Source organism: Misgurnus anguillicaudatus, chromosome 6, assembly GCF_027580225.2.
Source record: "Misgurnus anguillicaudatus chromosome 6, ASM2758022v2, whole genome shotgun sequence".
NCBI lineage: Eukaryota > Metazoa > Chordata > Actinopteri > Cypriniformes > Cobitidae > Misgurnus > Misgurnus anguillicaudatus.
The window spans coordinates 24,906,267-24,930,328 of NC_073342.2; the positions used below are offsets into that span (position 1 = coordinate 24,906,267).

Below are 24,062 nucleotides of genomic sequence, written 5' to 3' on the forward strand. Positions count from 1 at the left end.
AGAAATAAAGAAAGGAAGTAAAAATAAGAAAATAAGAATTGATATATATATATGAAGAGTTTGGTTACAAAACGTGATAAACGCCATTTTTGAAAAAAAATGAGTTACTGCCAAAATCAGTAAATTCTTAATTTTACCCAAAATCCAATATGTTATTCTGTCATCTTTACTCCCTTTTTTCCCAAAATGCAATAAACGCCAATCCCCCTTTTCTACAGAATGCCATAATCCACTCCACAGATTACAGCGCACCATTCACGCAATGTAAACAAACAATGGCGGCGCGCTGAGTACACGGAGTCCTTGTTTTCCTCATCTACTATGTACTTCGTGATCACCAAACAAACAAAAACAAAATAATACTTTAATTGCATTAATAAACCTGTGATGGTTTTCTGTAACGGGAAAGAAACGTAAGCCATCAGCATCTAATAATTTACGCAAAAGCATCTACTATGTACTTCGTGATCACCAAACAAACAAAAACAAAATAATACTTTAATTGCATTAATAAACCTGTGATGGTTTTCTGTAACGGGAAAGAAACGTAAGCCATCAGCATCTAATAATTTACGCAAAAGGCACTCGGGAGACGGGTGCTTGTTTGCCCGGGCCGACAGCATCAAGTTTCTTTCATGATAACACATTGACCCCAGCTGATCTTATGAAAAACTTTACATAATTTTACTCAAAGTCAACGAAAATCGAGCAGGACCAAAACATTTTACAGCTGATCGCTGTGAAAGACGTTAAGCGACGACATCAAGTATAACCGCAGCAATGACAGGGATCTTAATATGACAAAGTAAGTGTTTTGATTAATGACATTAATGATTATATTTTTAATTAGTGTGTACAACTAGTCAACTAAATGAATATAACATGGCAAAGATGAATGCACATTTATATAGGCGATTGATTCAATAGATTTATAGCATTTTGAATAAAAACTTGTCATGGATTTATTGCATTTTGTGGAAATAAAATAATCAGTTTTTATAATAAATCTTTGAAAATCAAGTTATGGGTTTGAATTTTTTTATGTTTTTATATCCTAAAGATGCTATGTGAAAGTTTGTAACAGAAAAACGTATATATATATATATATATATATAAAGCATGGTATTTTTCGTAAGATGCTTTATTGCTAATGAAAGGATAGTCTTGAGTCTTGACTATCAAACTCGATGATCTGGCAACCCGCCGGGTCGGGGGTGGATCAGTATATAGTCCGTCTCTGAGACCCCAAAGGGCTGAACTTGTACTCAAGGAATGTGTCTCCATGAATTTTAAAACCCTGGAAGTCGTGTCAGGCTATGGCCTTTAGTTAATCTCAAAACCCTCGCGTTTTACAGACTGCGCAACTATGATCTGGTGGTTTACTCTTCTGGCGGCTTTGGCGCTTTTGCCAGCGCTGCTGAGAACTTTCTACCCGTATTTTTTCCAGGACTGCGTTTACATCTACAGAGCTCTTGGATTTGGGATCAGATTAATAAAATACAGCAAGAAAACGCCGTTCTATAGCATTGTGGACTGTTTTTCGGACGCGGTGAAGAAACATCCGAAGAAAGCGTTTGTGCAGTTCGAGGGCAAGACTTTCACTTATTTAGATGTGGAGAGACAGAGCAACAAAGTCGCGAACGCGCTGCGCTCCGTGGCCGCGCTCAGAGAAGGGGATACAGTGGCGCTTTTCATCGGAAACGAGCCGTGCTTTATGTGGACCTGGCTCGGCCTGGCTAAGCTAGGATGTCCCGCAGCACTCCTGAACTTCAATATCAGATCCAGATCACTCCTTCATTGCTTCTCCTGCTGCGGCGCAAACGTGCTTATAGCAGCTGCTGGTGAGATTTATGCGCACTTGTACAGTTACTATACATTCATATCCATTCATAGAGACCCATATAGAGTTACTATACATTCATGCAGAACTATAGCCTATGGGGGCCACACACGTGCACAAACTGGCCATATATAGTTTGTTGAGATATATGAATGAGTTATGCGTGAGATCCATGTTGATTTGTTTGCTTATTGATGAAAAGAGACGTGCAATAATCAGTTTTAGGATTGCCAGATATGTCTTTATATGATCTATTTCCAAAAATAGTTGTGGTATGTGGTGACACTTTACAATAAGGTTGTATTTGTTAACATTTGTAAATGCAACTAACAACGAACAATATTGTTTTATTTTTTAGCATTTATTCATCTTTCTTTATGTTAGTTAATGCCAATGTTTATGTTCGTTCATTGTGCATTTAAATAATGTTACAGCCATAGGGCTGTCACAGCTATTAAAGGGATAGTTCACCCAAAAATGAAAGTTCTGTCATCATTTACTCTCTCTCTCATGTTGTTACAAACCTGTATAAATCTATTTGTTCTGATAAACACGAATAAAGATATTTTGAGGAATATTCGTAATCAAACCGTTCATGAGCCCCATTCACTTCCGTAGTATTCTATATTCCTACTATAGAAGTGAATGGGGCTTACGATTGCACTGCAAAAAATGATTTTCAAGAAAAAAATTTTTAGCATTTTTGTCTTGTTTTCAGTAAAAATATAAAAAAAATCTTAAATTAAGATGAACAAAACAACCCAAGAAAATAAGTTTAGTTTTTAGACAAAAAATATCAAATTTAAGTGATTTTGTGCATAAAACAAGCAAAAAAATCTTGAAGATTTTACTAAATTCAAGAAAAATAAATAAATAGCTTACCCCATTGGCATATATTTTTGCCTGTTTTATGCACAAAATCACTTAAATTTGATATTTTTGGTCTAAAAACTAAACTTATTTTCTTAGGCATTTTGATAGTCAAGAGAAAACATCTTAATTTAAGAATTTTTTATCTTTTTACTGAAAACAAGACAAAAATACTAAGAATTTTTTTCTTGAAAATTATTTTTTTGCAGTGATATTTATTTGTGTTCATCAGAACAAAGAAATTTATACAGGTTTGTAACAACATGAGAATGAGTAAATGATGAAACAATTTTCATTTTTGGATAACCTATCCCTTTAAATAGTCATGTGTTTGCGTCATGTAACCTTATTGCAATTCTTTTAGATAACCGCGATTATCTTGGCACTTATAGCGGCCCTAAATCAACCATTTTGGCTCTGCACTTACTGTTATGTTGAAATGACATTTCGTCAGCATTTGGGTCGTATCAGCTTGTATGTATGTGTTGATATCTCAGGTTTAGTTTGGGTAGTCTTTTCCATCACTGCGATCACTTTTTTGCTTTATTATTTTATTTTATTTTATTTTAATATTATACGGCAATTACTTTTAACAATGAATAATTTAAATAATCACAATAATTTATGATGGTTGTTTAATGAACAAAGCATAGAAAAAAAGTATGACAGTTTGTATGACATTTGCCATAATTGTCAAAGCCCTGAAACGCTCAATCTCAATTATTTATTATTTATCTCAATATTTACACAGTTTATTTGCCAGGCAACTTTAGTAAGCATAATAGCATTTTCAGCTTTTGCATTAAAAAAAGGTACAGTATAAGAAAAGAATCAAATTAACATAAACTAAGACTTAATAAAATAATGGTAACTACACTGTAAAAAAACGACTTTTTGCAAGTTAATTCAACCTACTATTTTAAGTTCTGGTTTAAAAAAATGACAAACAATTTCAACTTAATTTTTTAAGTTAAAGTAACATAAAATAGGTGTTGATTTGACAAAAATGCAATGTAGGGCATGTAGGGTAAATTTAGATTCATTGTGACACTTTTCACATTAAGATGACTGTGAACGTTCTCAATGAACTAATATAGGTTAAAGTTCATCCCAAACTGAAAATGTGATATATTAACTAATAGGGCTGTCACAATGATTAAATAATCGTTCCATCGCAAATGTTTGACCTTATTGTGATGATTTCAGATCACCGCAATGATTGCACATCTCTCTAAAAAACACAAGGGGGAGCTGCAGCGCCTGTATAAACGAGACAGTTTCAGATAACTTTTAAATATGTGTTATTTGTATTAATATTTACCACCATGTCAAAAGATTTACTTTAAATAATTACAACAATGTGTGAAAATTGTTTCATGAACAAAAAATATATATGAGAATTAAATGTCAAAGCAATAAAACAGACAATTAATCGTCACAATTTATTAGACAATTAACCATCAGCCAAATTTCATAGACAGCCCTATAAAATAATATCATGGCTCTTTTAAAGCTCCATAAAGTGTATTTATTCATCAAAAACTAATCTCTACACTTATTTAAATATCTTCTGAGATGAAGCAATGTTTTTTTTTTAACATCAGCCGTCTGACCTCAACTCGTGTACAGGTGAAGTTTATAAAGTTGGAAATATAAATGTTCCCTTACAAAAACCCATTGCTTTGCCTTTTGAAATCTTGATTTGTTACAGTAGTTGCTCTGTTATAGCTTATTATAATGCCCGTTTTGTCTTATTTTAAAATTATCTTGTCCACTGGTTGAGAAACACTGAGTTAGGGTTGAGTTTAGGACTGGCACAGTATCTAGCATACTAAGCGCTGTGATGAACATTTTGTGTCTAATTATCATAAAATGAAACCTGTATCTCCTTCAGACCTCCGTGATGCTGTCGAGGAGATCCTGCCTGCACTGAAGGAGAAGGGGATAACTGTATATCTCCTGTCAGATGAACAAAGTGCAAACGGCATTCACAGCATCAATCAGAAGATTGCAGAGGCGTCTGATGAACCACTGTCCCCATCGCTGAGGTCCAATGTTCGTATCAGGACTACAGCGCTGTATATCTACACCTCCGGCACAACAGGTATCTGTTGATAACACACTGGCATTGATTACAATGATATCCTGTGCTTTACTAATATTATTACAGTGGTTTATAATATCATGCTTCCCTAAATACATTGTATATGTTGCTTCTTGAAGGTCTTCCTAAGGCTGCATACGTGACCCATGAGAGGGTCTGGGCTGCGTCATTTATCCAGGGTGTGTGCGGGGTGACTTCTGAAGACATATTTTATTTAAATCTGCCTCTGTATCACAGCGCTGGATTCCTCATTGGATTTGCCGGATCCATTGAGAGAGGTAATATATAGTATAGTCACCATATACCATAAGTTTACCGTCTAAATGTCTATTTACATTGTGCATTAAGCCCTTTTCACACAGAGATTACGGAAAATGTGCCCGGGATTTTTCAGGGAACGTTGGATTTTTGGTTCATTTACAGTGCCAATGATTTTCCGGAATCTGTGCATGCATTTACACACATACCGTAAAGATCCCGTTAAGACACGGATCCTATCGTTGTCAACCGTGTATGCACATACCGTAAAGATCCCGTAAAGACACGGATCCCGTTGTCGTCAAACGTGTACGCAAATACCGTAAAGATCCCGTAAAGACACGGATCCCGTTGTTGTCAAATGCGTACACACATACCGTAAAGATCCTGTAAAGACACGTATCCTGTCGTCGTCAAATGTGTACGCACATACCGTAAAGATCCCGTAAAGACACGGGTCTCGTTGTTGTCAAACATGTACACACATACCGTAAAGATCCCATAAAGACACGGATCCCGTTGTCGTCAAACATGTACGCACGTACCGTAAAGATCCCGTAAAGACACGGATCCCGTCGTCGTCAAACGTGTACACACATACCGTAAAGATCCCGTAAGGACACAGATCCGGTTGTTGTCAAACATTTACACACATACCGTAAAGATCCCGTAAAGACACGGGATCCCGTTGCCGTCAAACATGTACGCACATACCGTAAAGATCCTGTAAAGACACGTATCCTGTCGTCGTCAAATGTGTACGCACATACCGTAAAGATCCCGTAAAGACACGGATCCCGTCGTCAAACGTGTACGTATATACCGTAAAGATCCCGTAAAGACATGGATCCCGTCGTCGTTAAACGTGTACGCATATACCGTAAAGATCCCGTAAAGACACGGATCCCTTCTTCATCAAACGTGTACGCACATACCGTTAAGATCCCGTAAAGACATGGGATCCCGTTGTCGTCAAACGTGTACACATACCGTAAAGATCCCGTAAAGACACAGATCCGGTCGTCGTCAAACATTTACGCACATACCGTAAAGTTCCCGTAAAGACACGGATCCTGTCGTTGTCAAACGTGTACGCACATACCATAAAGATCCCGTAAAGACACGGGATCCCGTTGTCTTCAAACATGCACACACATACCGTAAAGATCCCGTAAGGACACAGATCCGGTCGTTGTCAAACATTTACGCACATACCGTAAAGATCCCGTAAAGACACGGGATCCTGTTGCCGTCAAACATGTACGCACATACCGTAAAGATCCCGTAAAGACACAGGATCCCGTTTTCGTCAAACGTGTACACACATACCGTAAAGATCCCGATCCCGTCCTCGTCAAACATTTATGCACATACCGTAAAGTTCCCATAAAGACACGAGATCCCGTTGTCGTCAAACTGCTTTAGTCCAGTTTGATGACATTTATTGTTGGAATGGTACTATTTCCTCTTTCTGGGAGCTATCCCAGAACATTTACGGGACGTGTTTGTGTTCACACAGAAGCCTCTTTGCCAATTTTACGAAAATTTTCTGGGACCAAAGTGCTGTGTGAATGGGGTTTCTTATAGTTCAATAAGATATAATAAGTTAGACTTAAAGTTAGATTTTGGTCTAGTTCAACGTTCATATTGTTGTTGTAGGTAACACTATTGTTTTGAAGAGAAAGTTTTCTGCCTCTCAATTCTGGGACGATTGCAGAAAACACAACATAACTGTGATGCAGTACATTGGAGAAACGATGCGTTACCTCTGTAATACGCCAAAGGTAAGAACTCTACCAAACATTAATGACACATACCGTATATATTTCCATGTTTTTATTCATTTGAGTTTTAAAGGGATATTTTGAGGAACGTTTAGCTGACCATGAGCCCTATTCACTTCCATAGTAGGAAAAAAGAATACTATGAAGTGAATGGGGCTCATAAACGGGTTGCTTACATGAGATCTAAAGCACTCAAAATCAAAAGTTTCATTTTAAAGATGTTGCTTTAGGCTGTAGACAGCAAATGTAAGCTCCCTAAGATTTGAAACAAAGCCAATGTGTCCTGAAAACTTGAAGATCAAATTTACACATTCCTAATCCTACTATGAATTTAATGTACATTATCAACAGTTCCCAGGGAACCCACGTCAAACTAGGTCATTCTTTGTACTCATAACATTTCCTCTTTGTAGAAAGAAAATGACCGTGACCACAAAGTGAAGATCGCCATCGGCAATGGTGTGCGACCAGACATCTGGAAGGAGTTCCACAACCGTTTTGGACGCATTTATGTTCGGGAACTTTACGCCGCCACCGAGGGGAACGTCGGTTTTATCAACTACACCGATAAAGTCGGCGTTATCGGTCGAATCAATATTCTCTCTAAGGTAAGAATAGGTGTGTGACGGTATCGATCTTTTTATGTTACGGTTGGACTTTAATCACGTAAACAGTATTATCAGGGTATTGAATTAATTTCATTGATTACATTGACAAAAGATATCAGCATGATAAAAAAATGCTTCTCATTGTATATTTTATTTACATTCGCTGTCAGTTAGATGAAGCATGGAATGACCTTTCCTGGCATTGCTTTACGTATCTTGACTTAGTGATAAAAAGTAAGCTACTGAGATTTCAAAGAAATGTAAACAATTGTGCTAATATGTTTTATTACAGCAGACAACTCTGGGACAGATTTGCACCAGATAGACACAGAAGTCGGGAGCTTTGGTGCGGATCTGGGGCCTCATTTATAAAGCATACGTATGCACAGATTTGATCGTAAAGTGTGCGTACGCAAAAATCCACAGCAAAGTCCATATTTATAAAAACTGTCTTTGACGTGGAAAAGTGCTTAGCGCCACGTCAGGGTCTGAGCAGACGTATGCACTTTTGCTTGTCTGATTGCTGCAGGTTTTTTGAAATATAAGCCATTCTTGTTGTTTAAAATTGGGTTTAAACATTGACAAGCACTTTTTATATGTCTATGACATTAATTAGGCATCGTTTAAAGGCGGAGATCTGAAACTGCTCGGCTGCGCACAAGTTAATTTGCGATCTATAGATTTGATAGGGGTACGCGCGTTTTCTGCATGTATGTTCGGTTTATGCATTTTTGAAAAATGATGGTAAGATCAAATGTAGGATGGTTTTTACGCAGCATTTTATAAATGAGGCCCCTGGTGCGAATTTGTCCCAAAGGTTGGAGTGCGGATCCGGTGCGAATCTGGCACAGAATTATTTGTGCTATTTTGAATTGCCGAGATAAAATAATTATCACGATAAACGCTATTACTAAATACTGTATGTCGCTTTGGATAAAGGCATCTGCCAGATTCATAACAATTAAATAAATAAATAAAATAAAAGTCTAATAAAGAATGAAACTCCAACTTGATTTGCAGTCAGTAGTATTATTTTTTACACTGAATTCTCTTTGGATGAGCCTTGTTTGAAGTTTTTATATGACTTTAAATGCACATTGCAGTTGCAGTTGCATGATGACAGCTAACATGGTACAGTTATGCTAAAGAAATGTATTAAAAATGGTTAAATTTTGGTTTTTATATTCATATTGTGTTATTTAGGTTCTGAATGTCGTCTGTACTCCCATTGTGTTTCACAGGTATTGTTCCCCTTTGCACTGATTAAGTTTGACATTGAGAAAGAAGAGCCAGTGAGAAATTCCCAGGGTCTGTGTATCCCAGCTGGAAAAGGTACATAAATCTCCTGTTCTAACATCATCATATTTGCAAAACAAATCACGCACATTTGATTTATTTCATGGTGATGTGCTAATACGTCCTCAGTGGAGGAAAGGCCCGCTATCTTTAATGACAAGGTTCAAGCTAGTAAACAAACAAAGTTTCTGATTTTTTGGTGAACCGTCATATAAAGTTAATTTTTAACCAAGAATAAAGTTAGAAGTGCATTTTTAACTCATTAATTGTTGTTATTTAATGTTGTTGCAGATGAAGTGGGACTTCTGGTTGGAAAAATTACAAAACATACTCCTTTCGTCGGCTACGCTGGAAACAAGCAACAAACAGATAAGAAGAGACTCAGTGATGTGTTCGTGAAAGGAGATCTGTATTTTAACAGCGGGGACTTGCTGCGGATCGACCATCAAAACTTTATCTATTTTCAAGATCGAGTTGGAGACACTTTCAGGTACCTGGAGCATCTTATGTAAGGGATAATAATGTAGGCAGCCGGTTGTTATTGCAGAAATAAGCCCCAATAGTGTGATCAGGATGGTCTCGTATCACACTTAAAGGAACCGTATGTAAGAAATTTATATCGATTAATCATAAAATGGCCCTGATATGTCACTAGACATTAAGTAATAATTTTCATTTCAAATACTTATATCACTGACAACAGTGGTCTGGCCAGGATATTGTCATTTAAAAAGTGGAGTTGCAGCCCTCAACTGATGTTTATGTTGTCATGTTATGTATTGGCCACCAGTTGTGTGATTGCAGTACCAGTTTTAGCCACACGTTTTGTGATTGCAATACCAGTTTTGGCCACAATCCTACATACTGTTCCTTTAAGGGGTTTATTTCGCCATATTAGCCGGCTGCCTCTACATTATTCTGCTTATTACATGGCTATTTACCTTAAAAGTAAGGTAAGGAACATGAAATATAGGTTTGAAATATTTTTTTTGCATTTTTAATGAATGCAGACCCAAACTTGAGGAAAACCCGATTACTTTTGGTTTTAAGACAAGACGTTCAAGTACACTATGTGGTTTAATCATTTATTGATGTAATGTCATATGTTCTTAAAGGGACACTCCACTTTTTTGAAAATAGGCTCATTTTCCAGCTCCCCTAGAGTTAAACAATTGAGCTTTACCATTTGGGAATCCATTCAGCTGATCTCCGGGTCTGGCGCTAGCACTTTTAGCATAGCTTAGCACAATTCATTGAATCTGATTATTACACCATTAGCATCGCGGTCAAAAATAATCAAAGAGTTTCAGTATTTTTCCTATTTAAAACTTGACTCTTCTGTAGTTACATTGTGTACTAAGACTCACAGAAAATTAAAAGTTGCGATTTTCTAGGCAGATATGACTAGGAACTATACTCTCATTCTGGCGTAATTATCAAGGACTTTACTATCGTACCATGGCTGCAGCAGGCGCAATGATATTACGCAGTGCCCGAAAATAGTCCCCTGCTATTGAAATTTACCAAGGGGACTATTTTCGGCTGTCCTTGATTATTACGCCATAAATAGGAAAAATATAGAAACTCTTTAGCGTGATGCTAATGGTCTAATCAGATTCAATGGATTGTGCTAAGCTATGCTAAAAGTGCTAGCGCCAGACCCGGAGATCAGCTGAATGGATTCCAAAATGGTAAAACTCAATTGTTTAACTCTAGAGGAGCTGGAAAAGGAGCATATTTTCCAAAAAGTGGAGTGTCCCTTTAAACAAGCTGGCCTTTGAACTGGTCCCCCAGCCTGAATAATTAAAAAAAGTGGTCAAAACCCATTTAAAACTCAAATTTGTAGTTTGTACATCAAAACAAGACTAATACCGACCCTTAAATGTTGCACGAATGTTTGTTGTGCAGGTGGAAAGGAGAAAATGTGGCTACAACCGAGGTGGGCGATATTCTCGGTATGGTGGACTGCATTGATGAGGCCAATGTATATGGAGTGAAAGTTGAAGGTAAATTAGACGATTTATTGATCAGCATAACTGGAAAATATATAAATTAAAATCAATTGCATCTGAAGGTCATGAAGGAAGGATTGGAATGGCTGCCGTTACACTGAAGGAAGGCAGAGAGTTCGACTGCATCAACACATGTAGCGTTCTGGCAAACTATCTACCAGTGTACGCCAGACCGCGTTTCATACGAATCCAGGTACGATCTCTGACCCACATATTCTTACAGATCTCACTGACAGATGTCCTTCTATCCTCCAGTCTTGACTTAAAGGGGGCATACCATGAAAATTTGACTTTTTTCATGTTTAAGTGCTATAATTGGGTCCCCAGTGCTTTTATAAACCTAGATACCGCCCCTTAAATTGCACTATCCAACCACGGCACTGCCATTTAGTGCAGGGATCAGCTCATTTGCATTTTAAAGGACACACACAAAAACGGCACATTTTTGCTCACACATACAAAGTGACAATTTTAACATCCTATAATAAATGATCTATATGTATTTTGAGCTAAAACTTCACATAGGTACTCTAGGGACACCAAAGATTTATTTGAAATCTTTAAAAAGAAATGTCCCCTTTAAAGCACAAATTTCTCTTTCAGAATTCCATGGAGATCACAGGAACGTTCAAGATGAAGAAAGTGAAACTGGTAGAGGAAGGCTTCGACCCCGCACAGATACAAGATCCGCTTTACTTTCTGGATCTGACTCAGAAGAAATACATTCCACTAACTCAGGAGATTTTTAATTCCATCACCTCGCAAGACATCAAACTGTGAAACCCGTAATGAAGCTAAACCTACTACCGCTTGAAAATCACTAACCAGTAGACCACTAATCTCAGGGAACACGATTACAGTGAAAATAACTTCAACATTCATCTACCTTTACAGACCAGAACAGTCAACAGTTTTACATCTTATAATAGAAATGTATAGAACGTGTTTTAACCATGTGCCTTAATAATGTACATTATGATCTGTTGTCTTAACTTTTAATAAAGTCTTAAGAATCCACTAAGATTGCATAAAATAAATGGCTCACGGCTGTGTTCTGACATCAATTTTACATTTACTAATTTGGCAGACGCGACTTGCAGTGCATTACAACACAGACACATCTGGGCCGGATCTGGCCCTGAGTCGACTGCTGTCTAGAAAGGTATACATTTCTATCAATATAGAGTTTCCACACCTTAGTTAACTTAGTTAAACGTTTCAAGGACTTTCCAGATCCAATACCCTCAAATTCAAGGACTAAATGTGGGGACACATTTCAAGCGAGTGCAAGGTTACATCGTGTTACCTTTTAAAATACATTGTTACACTACTCGCGAAGGGACTCGCGAGGGAACTCGCGATGTAAGTGCGTCTGAATGTGTATATCAAATTCAACCAATGGTGAGGCTTAACGACAAAGACAGGGTGACGCGGGAGTCAGGAAGTATATCGCTATCTGAAATAATGCCAAAGACGACGTTAAAGGGATGCAGGTAGTATGGCAAGGGAGACGCAGCGCCTCATTCCCTTCTCAGGGAACAACAGTGTCATACGTAACCCGAGACATCAAGGTTATTTTCGTAAACGAAAACTGAAACTAAGACTAAAACTATCAGCTAAAAAACATTTTCGTTAACTGAAATAAAATTAAAAATTCATAAAAAATGAAAAACTAAAACTAAACGAAACGAGCAACAGTTATTGAAGAACTAACTGAAATAAAATAATAATTATCAAAAATAAGTATTCGTTTTCGTAATTAATAAGCTCTCATCAGAAAATCTGAACAGGCTTTATAATAGAACCCTTAATCGCCTACGTCACTGTGACGTGCACCGCTCTAGCTGGAGGCAAAACACTCATAGCAGGCGCACTTAAAGTTTGAGGTTTTGACTTTAAAATGTCGTCTTCTTGTGTTTTTGGCTGCCAAAATAGAAGTAACAGCACTTTTGGTTCAAAACTAAAAAAATTTACTGGATCCCGGCAGACATTCCTTCACAGAAATAAAGAAGAGAATTGTGGTTGAATGGACGGAGACGATCGCAAATAATGCTCGTGTTTGCAGTGCACACTCATATCAGGTAAAATAATCTATGCATATGTATTGGTGTGTTGGGCTTATCTAGTACAAATCAGAAAGTTTCTGTTTTATAGGTGATGATAAGTCAACCATCAGTGCACTAGTTAGCTTAAATGTTAAACAAACATACAGCGATAGATGTTTGTGCCATCCTTTGAATGATCTCTTAAAATAATCCCGATTGCTAATCACAGTTAGCCCAGCGATAGGTTACATTAGACAATAAGCCTTGACAAAATTCCCCAAACCAGCTGAAAATACTTCATATGTAGGAAATATCCAAAACCTGGTTAAAATGTTTCCAATGAGAACAAGTTACAAGAACTAACTGTTACAGAGTTAATTTACAAAAATAGCTGTCACGCAGAGTCAGTAACTTTACATATTTGGACAGTTCCGAACCTTCTTCTGCATATATGTTTAATAAATCCCTCCTAAAACGTCCTAGCTTATGCTTGTCAGCACTACGTCCACGCCTCTTTTTGCCTCCACTAATCCCCGCCCACCCGAAGACGTTGCAATGTTTACAAACTTTTAAGGAGTCTTTACTTGTAGATGGCATTTATGCATGTGAGGTTAGCTGAGCCTGACAGCAACATCAGTTAACTGATAAATATGTCAGACAGTCTAGCTGCTGTTAGCTGCTAAACTATAATTACTAAAACTATAACTGAAACTAAATAAAATAAAAACTAAATAGAAATGTGTTTGCAAAATAAAAACTAAACTAAAACTAACAAAACCATTCATGAAACTAACTAAAACTAAACTTAAATTTAAAGCAAAATTGAAAACGATACTAAAATAAAAACTAATTTAAAAAAGCAAAACTATAATAACCTTGCGAGACATTTTCTTGTGTCAAACACAACTATGCAAAAAAGCATTTTGGTATGAATCAACATTCGCATACAGAAGATATAAACATTTAAAGTGAACAGTTTAACACGTGTGCTTAAAAAGTCTAAAATTTTTATGATATTATCTACACTACACATGAAATAATATGGATTTTTTTTCTACTTCTTGCATAAAATAGATTCAAGCACTTTCAATGATCTGCATATATGTATGTATATTTTCAAAAACTTCCCAGGGCCATGAATTTTCCCCTCAGATTCACAAACTTAAGGATTTCAAGGCCCGTGGGAACCCTGAATATATATGTTCGAACTGCTAACACTTTTTTTTTTTAAAGAAAAAAAATCTAAAACTTCTTAAATTAAGATGCTTTTTCTTGGTGAGCAAAACGACCCAAGAAAATAAGTCTAGTTTTTAGACCAAAAATATCAAATTTAAGTGATTTATTTGCATAAAACAAGCAAAAAAATCCGCCAATGGAGTAAGCAAATTTTTCTTGAATTAAGTGTTTAAGAAAAATATTCAAGATTTTTTGCTTACCCCATTGGCAGATTTTTTTGTTTTTTTATGCACAAAATCACCTAAATTTAATATTTTTTGTCTAAAAACTAGATTTATTTTCTTGGGTCGTTTTGCTCATCAAGAAAAAGCATCTTTATTTAAGAATTTTTAGATATTTTTACTGAGAACAAACAAATATACTAAATATTGTTTTTTCTTGAAAATCATTTTTTGCAGTGTGTACTTTGCTACAGATTCAGCAAACTATCTAACCGAATTAAAATACAACTAATGCTAAATTTCAACACTATTAAAGCCAACACCACCTGAAAAAAAAAGTTTTTAAAGTAAAGACTTAGTAGTTGTTGCTCACAGATTGGACTCGGTCTCACATCAGGTGGTGAGATATGTGCTTGGTTTGCTCAGGGATCAGTGGCAGTATCGACAACTAGGTGAAAGGTCAAATGAGCGAATGTCTCAACCTCCTCCCCACTGACCTCTGAAGCCAAATGAACCTTAGTTACCTTTTGTACTCGATAGAGAGGTCATTAACCGTTGAACATGTGTTAAGTTTACATTTCACAATTGTCAAGATCGTCCAGTACAAGCAGAAAAGACAATATTTACTTTAAAAACGAATTTATTTATTAATACAGTCGTATACTTAGAAATGTGCTGCGAAGAAAAAAACAAACAAATAAAATAAAATGTCGCCACACAAAGAGGAGAAACTAAACCTGGTTTGAAGCTGTATCATATAAAAAAAAGTCGTACTGATGTGCCTTAATAAACTGTCTATTGGTACAAAAATACATTTCAGGGCACACAATACAGCATTCAGTATCACAAATAAAGTCAGGGTCCGCCCACCAATGCAGACCCGTAAATACAGAGTCGTTAAATTATTTCCGAGCACTTTTCTAAATCGTAAATAAGAATAAAAATGTGTTCGTAACTGTTAAAAATGCTATTACGTACGTAGTGTTTGTATATATATATATTTATATGTTGGTATAAAAGATAACTTCGCGTTTCATTTTAATTTTTTATTCATTTAAATTTTCTCTGTACTGCTAAGTTAAATTCCAAGGCTCAGAAGTGTAACCGGAATACAAACATAACCAATGTTACAGTTTTCTTTTTTTTTTTAAGAAACTTTTCCATGTTACGTTTTTATACAAAATAACAAAGATGTACAAAAAGTAATTTACAGCGAACCAAGGCCATATGCTAGCACAATATATATACAGCTGTAATTTAAACATATCCTAGTGTATATTTAACTTTATATGCATAGCAGTGGAATAAAGCAGACCTGTTGTTCAGACTTAATTATTCGTGTGTGCTAAATATCCCAGCTCAGCGACTTCATGGCGGGAGAACTTCGTATCCTTCATGTAACTTCCCTCTGTAACAGAAATTCGACTTTCGCTCGTCTTTCGGGTCAAAAGAAGAGGAAAAGAATGCAGATAAGGCATCACTGCTTGCAGTGTATGATGGGTAGGTTTGTGTATCAACTTAGTAGCAGGCGTTTGGACCTGAGTCATAGCACATGCATAGATCTCTAAACAGCAGGAGTTTCGGAAAACCACAGTTTATCTACAGTAAAACATCGCTAGAAAAGGTCGCTTCAAAATGTAGAGCCCATTTTGTTTTTAGCCGGAGAGAGGGAAGTCTTTTAGCAAATGAGTGCAACAGTCACATTCTTCACATCAAAATGTCACAATTGTTCTAGAAACCCACATGCTTTATTCCCAGATCCGAAGAGATCCGTTACGGCGTTCCACGAAAACACATGACCGTGAACCTACATACGTCATCTTTTCTGTTTGCGGGTAGGACGTCACGCTTATTTGTACATTTTCCATCGATTTTTCCAGTTCCGCTCGTACTTATCCGGAGAAGAAAGGAGGCTACAAATGTCAAAAATGGGATCGTTTTCATACTGTCTGTGGCACAGGTCATGCAGTTCCATTTCTTCGTTAATTTATTTATTCAGTTATTTTTTGCAAGTCTTCAAGCACCAAAAGGGAAAGAAAAAGGCAAAAAAAGTGAAAAAGTAAAGCAAAATCCCTTGTCCTCCAGAGTCATTATTTTTTGGGTACGACGCTTCAGCCCAAAGAAAAGTGGAAAGAATTAATACTTCATAAAGTGGTGGAGATCAAGGGATGAAGAAGGGAAGCGATCTTCCTCACGGCCTCAGTCTCAACGTTCACTTTCGGTAACAGACCAGCTGTTGCTTTCTTCAGAAGTGATCGATCAGCACGGACACACAGTTAGCACCCACAAGGTAATTGGGGTCTCCTGGTAGACACTTGTTTTGCCAGCATTTGGGATCCCCTGTGGACATATCATGTTATGAGAAAACTTTTCTGACTTTATTTTAAGCAGTTATTGCCGCCACATTCACACCCGAGGCTAAATAAAGTTGTCGCTTCTTCACTTTGTTATGCACACACTACTGAGTTTATAGGAGTGACACTGAAGTACTGCAGCTGAAACTAGTTTTAGATAAATCAAGTTATAGTAAAATCAGTGTAGTATGTACTGTAAAAAAACTGTAAATTACTTGAAAGCATCAATTGTTGTGCGTCTTTTAAAGGTGCATTGTATAACTTTTAGGAGGATCTCTTGACAGAAACGCATTATAATATACATAACTATACATAACAGACGATGATGCTTTTCCTATGGTGGCTACTGTAGCTTCTCTATGCGTTTCGAAGGGTAGGGGTGAGTTGTGGACTGAGCCGTTGGTTGCAATTCACAGTCTCACAGCTAGATGTCGCTAAAAATCTACACAGTGCACCTTTAAATCAGGTGAGCCATGTGGCAATTTGGTTTAATCGTTTAAAGCCACAAAACAACAAAATATGGTATTGTCATCCCATCTAAATTCCAGATATTAAAAATGTTTAGGGGATTTACTTCAATTTTACGGAATAAATGCAGGTGTCACTCCCATAAATCACAGCTTGTATGTATCCCCAGTGAACAATTATGCAAACAGTGCTTTGCTATGAAAGAATATTGAATAAATTCATTATAAATGAGGGTTAAAGATACAAGAAACAATGACATTTGTGTTTTGTGACCAGTGTTGGGGAAAGTTACTTTTAAAAGTAATGCATTACAATGTTAAAGGGGGAGTCCATGATGTTTGAAAGCCAATGTTGATATTTGAAATCACCTAAACAAACACGCCCCTACCCCAATAGAATCTGGACCTTCTGTTGATGGACCCGCCCCACACATACGCAACCCGGCATTTAATTTGATTGGGTATAAGTGTGTTTTGGTAGTCGGCCCGTCTCCTTTTCCAAAGCGTTTTTCAAACATCGTGGACACCGCCTTTAAGTTACTCCTCAAAAAAGTAACTAAATGCGTTACTTTTATGGAAAGTAATACATGCATTACTTTTGCGTTACCTTTTCTTACTTGGCTGAGGGTTGATCTCTTTCAGTTTTATGACTAAGAAGTACTGCATTCAGATATTGCATTTTCCATCGCAAAAATGTCAGTTTCTGGCCAGCCATCTCTGTTTTCTGAATCAGACTGTTCCTCAAACGTGACTTCCGTCAGTTTAATTCAGCACATTATTTTTTTTCTAAATTAATTAAACTGAAAAGTAACTTGCATTATTTTTTTTCTAAAAAGTAACTCAAATATTAATGTGTATATTTATAAAGTAATGCGTTACTTTATTTGTTACTTTAGAAAAGTAATATTATTACATAATGCACGTTACTTGTAATGCGTTACCCTCAACACTGTTTGTGACTGATGATAAAATGCATAGTGAACGCGTCATGTGATCAGAAAGGTTTTGTGGATGTTACGTACAGAAACCAGAAAATGAAACAAAACCCAAAGCAAAGATAAAGTATCCCCTTCCAAACCGATACCAAAAGACCCATTAAAGGACAGAGAGAAACTACGGCGTACCCGACGAGGAGTCGGAGGATTTTAGAGCAAAAGACCAACCATCAGGGGTCATAGACGCACAGTGTGGTAGACGGAGTTCAACGGGCTTCAAGAACTTCAGACCGTGAGGGCCGCACATCACCAGAGGACTCAGCAGAGTTTCACCTGCAATGATACAAAGATATAAACCACTTAATGCTTATCCCCATACATTTATATACTTTAACAGCTTTTATCCAAGATATTTTTAACTCATTCCCAGCCATTGACGAGTCGTCAATTAATATAAAACAATTCCCTGCCACTGACGCTTTCCTGGCGAGTTTTTATAGTAGTCTGTAATTCCACTATTATCCACTAGATGGCGGATAATAAAAACTGAAGCAAAAACTAATTGAATTCATTTTAAACTCCATGTGTTTTGATAATCACTCCGAATCTGATCTCTAACAAAATTCCTTTACAAAATGACAATTATTTCAGCTTTTTGCTTAAAATGTAAAATGTTAAAGAAACCTACCCATATTTAAGAGGTTATAAAAAGAGAACAAATGAAGATAGGATGAACATTTTTTATTTGTTTGAAAACAGAGGGTCTGTTTTTATTTGATATATTTGTATGTTTATATATTTATAGAATAATATGTTTTGTAAAACCACAAAAAATGCTGCCGGGCAACTTTAAAAAAAAAAAAGGCTGGAAGGGAACGAGTTTAAGTAGTTTACATAATGAGGACCAGTTTCACATATAAGGTTTAGATTAAGCCTAACATAAATTAGTATATTTATCAAGGGCACATATTAAACAAAATCCACTTTTACAAGGTGTTTGGACATAAAGATGTGTTGGCAGTGTATGAACACAACAACCCTACCATGACAAAAATCCACCTACTTCTTTTTTCATCCCCATTAAAGGAAAACACCACCATTTTTTTAACTATGTTCTTACCTCAACTTTTTTCAATGCGTGCACTTTTAATCTTTGTACAGCGCTTCATGATTGTGTTGCCATTTAGCCTAGCCCCATTCATTCCTATGGCTCCAAACAAGTGTTTTATTTTGTGCCACTATACTTACTTGTGTAACTACTCATGTAACAGTCTTTAAATAGGGAAACATGGAAGTGTTTGGTGGCTTCTAAATTAATCCCTGTTTGGATCCTAAGGAATGAATGGGGCTAGGCTAAATGCTAACACATTCACAACACGCTGCTGTACAAAGATTAAGTGCACACATTAAAAAAAGATAGGTATGTATTAATTCATCTAAGTTGAGGTAAGAGCATAGTAAAATATTGAAAAACGGTGGTGTTTTCCTTTAAACCAAAGTAGTCTCATTAGATATGCCGTTTTGATTCTCTTGTTAATGTAACGTCACACTAAAGCCCCGCCCACTGACTGGTTAATTTTACCCAAAAGCTTTTCTAAATGTGCACGCTGTAGCGCTAATGGAGCTAAGTATACTATTGTATCTTTATTTACCAAAAGCACTCACTGTCTGTTGGTAAGGGAGTGAGGAGCTTTAGCTCATTTGCATTTAAAGGTACAGACATGTACAAACAGCGCTTATTGCTCCCACCCAAATAAGGGCATTTTAGACATTTGCTTTAACAAATGATCAGTGAGGTACTTTGAGCTAAAACTGCAGACACACCTGAGACTTCTGTGTGATATGTCAGGGCAATTTATTTTCAAATAAGACAGCTCAAAAATGTATTTCATAAAGCATAAAAAAGTACTAAAACAAAAAATTTCACCTTTCTCTTTGTCCAATGGGGGCAGAATGCTGTTGTCTCGACACACTTTGAAGTAAATCTCCTGTTCCACACTATCCGGGATGGCACCTTGAGGAATAATGATGCTGACTCCCGTCTCTATTGAGCTCAAGACTCCACCGTTACAGTTAAAGATACCCCGCGCCGTGGCAACCACCGTGTGACCTTCATCTTCATCGTCATCATCCAATGCACTAGGGCTAAAAAATGCACAGGTGAATAAACTAAATCTGTTATAATAAACAAATCAGACAATATTTTATTAGTTTGCTTTGAAAAGGTCTCCATGTATAATAGTGGCCAAGTTTCATCCAGGTACATTAAGGCTAATATAGGGCCATATACACCCACCATCAGCATTTCTTAGTGATATATGGACACTAAATGTAGCCCTTAAATAGCTCAAATGGATAAATTAAAATGAAACAAAACTTTTATTGCACAGAGCTATTAAACTCCTACAAAATGTGCATGATAGAAGAAGATTACTTTTGGCAGGCAATTTGTAGTTTGACAGTAATTGTCTTGATATTAATTGAATGTGGTTAATTCGATACTGAAGCGAAGCTTTAAAGGGAATGAATATAGGGGCGATTTTAAAGGAGGGTTTTTGAGTGCTTTGGCGAAAAACAATACATAATTTTACATAATGTTTGTTTTATTTATTTCTTAAATTTAAATATTAAAAAACTGCCTAGCATAAATCTTTACACAACATTTCTTTGCATTTTTTTAAAGCCACAAACGTAGTATATCCAAGTAAAACAGCTTCCGAAATGAGAAATAAAGGTAAGGCGGGACTTGAATTCATTCAGAGAGAGGTGATTGGATCGTTGGTAATTGGGTCATGTTGCTAATCGCTGCAATATTTTTGAAGGCCCTGTCCTTGTGCCATAGCTCGAGGATGGGAAATTCACATTTTTGATTAAAGATTATGAAGGCACATGATTTTTTTGAAAAAATAAATAAATACAAATAATACTACTAATAATAATAATGAAACACAATATATTTTTTTAAAATTACATTTTTAATTTTTCATTTTATTGTGACTTTAAATATAATGCATCTATGATTTAAAGAATTTTTATAAATGTATAATTAACTTTTACTGAATTACTCGCTGTGATCAAACCGTAATGTTTGTTTCATAAAACCACAAGTTTAACTCTACGTCATCGTCTTACTTGACGGGAACGGCTTTGGGAACAGCGCTGATGTTGTTGTGCTGATATTTGGGCCTGTTGTCCATTGTTCGAGTGAAGGTGTCCACCCCGCTGTCTGTGTCCAGGGGCTGTGGTGAGATCTGAGGTTTCAGGTTGTTATTGATGCTGGGCTTGGACTGAGTGTCATTGGGAAGCAAGTTGTGGTTGAATTTCGGGCTTTCGAACTTGCGCTCAAAGGGCCGGGCGGTGCTGGTGTACGGCTTGGGGACGAAGCGGTTGTAGCTGGTCGGGATGCCCAGCGTTTTGGGAGGGACGTCGGTGCCGTTGACGGAGGACTTGGGGGGTTGGTAGTTGGTCTGGATGGGGTCGTCCCGAGCGGGGGCTCTGAGAGCGGACAGGTCCGGTTTGGCTTTGGGAGAACTGTGAGGATCTGGGAGCGAATTGACTGGGAGTAAATAGACACAGATGACGTAAATCAATTACGATTGTCAATATATCCATCACTTAGTTTCATGCAAATTATCTGTTATATTCCTACAGCAGGTTATTTATGATCTTACCTTCTATGTTGCTAAGTTTAGGCAGGGAAGTGGGCGGAGCAACAGGAGTGGGTTGGCTGTACGGAGCAGGTGATGGGTTGACGGGCGCTAAAGGTTCGTACCTCTTGTCGACAGGGCTTATCTTCTCTACAGACTCCGTTCTGAAGTGAAAGGTATAATAAACTGTAAGATCACAGACTGTAATGCCACATAAGTGTGTAGATTATCAGCCCTGTGAAGTGTTTAAAGATCAACGGTACCTGGCAAAAGGATATCCTATCTGAGGCGGTTTGGGCGGCTCGTGGAAGCGATTGATTCCAGGGTTGGGCTGATTCATGCCCTTGCTGTCAAAGCTGCGACGGTCAAATACAGACAGCTGCTTCCTGTAATACTCTTCATCTTCATCCAGGTCATAATGATTGGTGCGAATCACCTCGTCCCCTACACGCGTCTGAGGTTTCTGGGGCTCTGGAGCTCTAGAGGCAGATGGGTGGGTGATCAGCACGATTGAATGGTTTAAACTTGAGAAGATTTAATTGTACACTGAAGATAAAGTGTGAAGCCTCCAGCAGAGGGCACTGTAGGGTTTCTATTGTTTATAAAGCATATAAAGAAAGAAAGTTTGCAAGCTTTTCTAAAATATTGATGGGTAGGTTCTGCTGTTTGTTATATAAAAAGATTTATTTTAAGACAAATAATATAAGTATAATAATGTTAGATGAATATAATTTTTTGTTAAAAGGAGATACAGTACGTTCCTCCCCCAAAAAGGATAATTCTGTCATCATTTCCTCACTCTCAAGCTGTATAAAAACCTGAATAAATTTCTTTGTTCTGGTGAACACAAAGGAAGATATCATAGTAGAAATCATATAATAGATGAAACATCTATGGAAGTCAATGGTGCCCCAAAACTGTTTGGTTACCAACATCACTAAAAACAACTTCCTTTGTGTGTAGCAGAATAAATTACTTTATACAGGTTTTTAACAACTTGAGAGTGAGTAGATGATGTCAGAATAATCCTTTTTGGACGACTATCCCTTTAAAGGCGGGGTGCATGATCTCTGAAAGCCAATGTTGACATTCGAAATCAACAAGTTAACAAACACGCCCTACCCCAATAGAATCGGGACCTTCTTTTGATAGACCCGCCCCACACATACGCAACCCAGGCAACAATGTCGGTTAGTAGACATGCCCCTTACTGCTAATTGGCTACAATTGTGTTTTGGTAGTTGGCCCGACTTCCTTTTCCAAAATGTTTTTCAAAAATCATGCACCCCGCCTTTAATGTCAGCTGAGCACATGCACATGGAAGTGCAAAACTTGATTCATAGTCTGCCAGTCCCCCAATCTTGGGGATCGAACCCATGACCTTTGCTAACGCAATGCTTTACCAACTAAGCTACAGAAAAACTGACCTTTTGCACAAATGTGTTAACACGGTCAGTGTCAGATTTACTTGCATTTCTTTGTTAGCTTCAAACTGGAAACAAATCTGAATTTTCAATATGTTCAGTTTATTGGACTCAACCGTTTATTTCCGTTTTAGTGGTAAAAGGGATAGTTCACTTAAAAATGAAAATTCTGTCATCATCTTCATGTTGTTCTAAACCTCCATAAATGTTTCTGAAATGTACACAAAATAAGATATTTTGATAAAGGATGGTAAGCACACAGCTGATGGTAACCATTGACTTCCATAGTAGGAAAAACAAATACGATAAAAAATAATGGGTACCATTCAACTGTGTGCTTACCATCATTTATCAAAATATCTTCTTTATCATTTATCACAATATACTTCCACAATATTTGTTTTCCTACTATGGAAGTCAATGGTTACCATCAGCTGTGTGTTTACCATCATTTATTAAAATATCTTCTTTTGTGTTCATCAAAAAAAAAAAATTCAATACAGGTTTAGAACAACATGAAGATAATGACCGAATTTTCATTTTTGAGTGAACTATCCCTTTAAATGCCATTTTTTATTACTACAGTTTATACAGTTTTCTATTGTGTGTTTATCTGTAAGAAGTACTGTATAATATAGCATCTGATAGTCATTTTTATATACAGTGTTATACAAGCTAATTGTCTTGTATCTCTTATGTACTTATGTGGTTATTTTTCCTTTCATTTGGCCTCTGGTTAGTGTTAGTTTTAGACACTAAAGCTGTGTATTGTGTGTCAGATGATACCTGTAAGATGGTTTGTCCTGCTCTAGATTGCTGAGTGAATTGGCTTTAGGCACAGGACCCGGGGTGCTCACAGGTTTCGGAAGATCGGCGGGCTGTAGAGAAAGGCATATTCATTACACAATTGCTGCGTCTGAAACCGCCTACTTCGCATACTATATAGTAGGCGAAAAGCAGTAGGCGAGGCGAGTAGTATGTCCGAATACATGATATTCCAAAAACATTAAGCGAAAAGTAC

At 36.9% G+C, this 24,062-nt stretch overlaps 2 protein-coding genes across 12 annotated transcripts in view; one reads left to right on the plus strand and one right to left on the minus strand.

Moving 5' to 3' along the window:
• Nucleotides 1–1,238: 1,238 nt before the first annotated feature.
• LOC129434117 (long-chain fatty acid transport protein 2) lies at nucleotides 1,239–11,789 on the plus strand. The gene is made up of 10 exons (XM_055192983.2): nucleotides 1,239–1,841; nucleotides 4,605–4,814; nucleotides 4,934–5,092; nucleotides 6,732–6,856; nucleotides 7,270–7,464; nucleotides 8,706–8,796; nucleotides 9,052–9,250; nucleotides 10,669–10,766; nucleotides 10,835–10,965; nucleotides 11,376–11,789. The coding sequence occupies exons 1-10, from the start codon at nucleotides 1,367–1,369 to the stop codon at nucleotides 11,550–11,552; spliced, it is 1,860 nt and encodes a 619-aa protein (XP_055048958.2). The 5' UTR covers nucleotides 1,239–1,366; the 3' UTR covers nucleotides 11,553–11,789.
• A 3,047-nt stretch (nucleotides 11,790–14,836) lies between these two features.
• Nucleotides 14,837–24,062, minus strand: part of tjp1b (tight junction protein 1b) — a 142,868-nt gene continuing 133,642 nt past the window's right edge. For 6 of the 11 annotated variants that reach the window (XM_073868837.1, XM_073868842.1, XM_073868835.1 and 3 more), the window contains 7 exons: nucleotides 23,828–23,919; nucleotides 21,881–22,096; nucleotides 21,642–21,781; nucleotides 21,103–21,526; nucleotides 19,898–20,115; nucleotides 18,160–18,303; nucleotides 14,837–16,554 (listed from right to left, as the gene is read on the minus strand). In XM_073868837.1, the coding sequence (XP_073724938.1) occupies nucleotides 16,460–16,554; nucleotides 18,160–18,303; nucleotides 19,898–20,115; nucleotides 21,103–21,526; nucleotides 21,642–21,781; nucleotides 21,881–22,096; nucleotides 23,828–23,919 (1,329 nt within the window). In that variant the 3' untranslated portion in view covers nucleotides 14,837–16,459. The remainder of the gene's footprint in view (nucleotides 16,555–18,159; nucleotides 18,304–19,897; nucleotides 20,116–21,102; nucleotides 21,527–21,641; nucleotides 21,782–21,880; nucleotides 22,097–23,827; nucleotides 23,920–24,062) is intronic. The other 5 variants (XM_073868839.1, XM_073868836.1, XM_073868833.1 and 2 more) reach the window with 2 other exon arrangements.

Excerpts from the sequence above, each read along its gene's own strand:
- LOC129434117 (XM_055192983.2), top strand. The coding sequence starts at position 1,367 with ATGATCTGGTGGTTTACTCTTCTGGCGGCTTTGGCGCTTTTGCCAGCG. Across the intron at positions 7,465-8,705 it reads GAATCAATATTCTCTCTAAG|GTATTGTTCCCCTTTGCACT; the intron begins GTAAGAATAGGT and ends TGTGTTTCACAG. Across the intron at positions 9,251-10,668 it reads CGAGTTGGAGACACTTTCAG|GTGGAAAGGAGAAAATGTGG; the intron begins GTACCTGGAGCA and ends TTTGTTGTGCAG.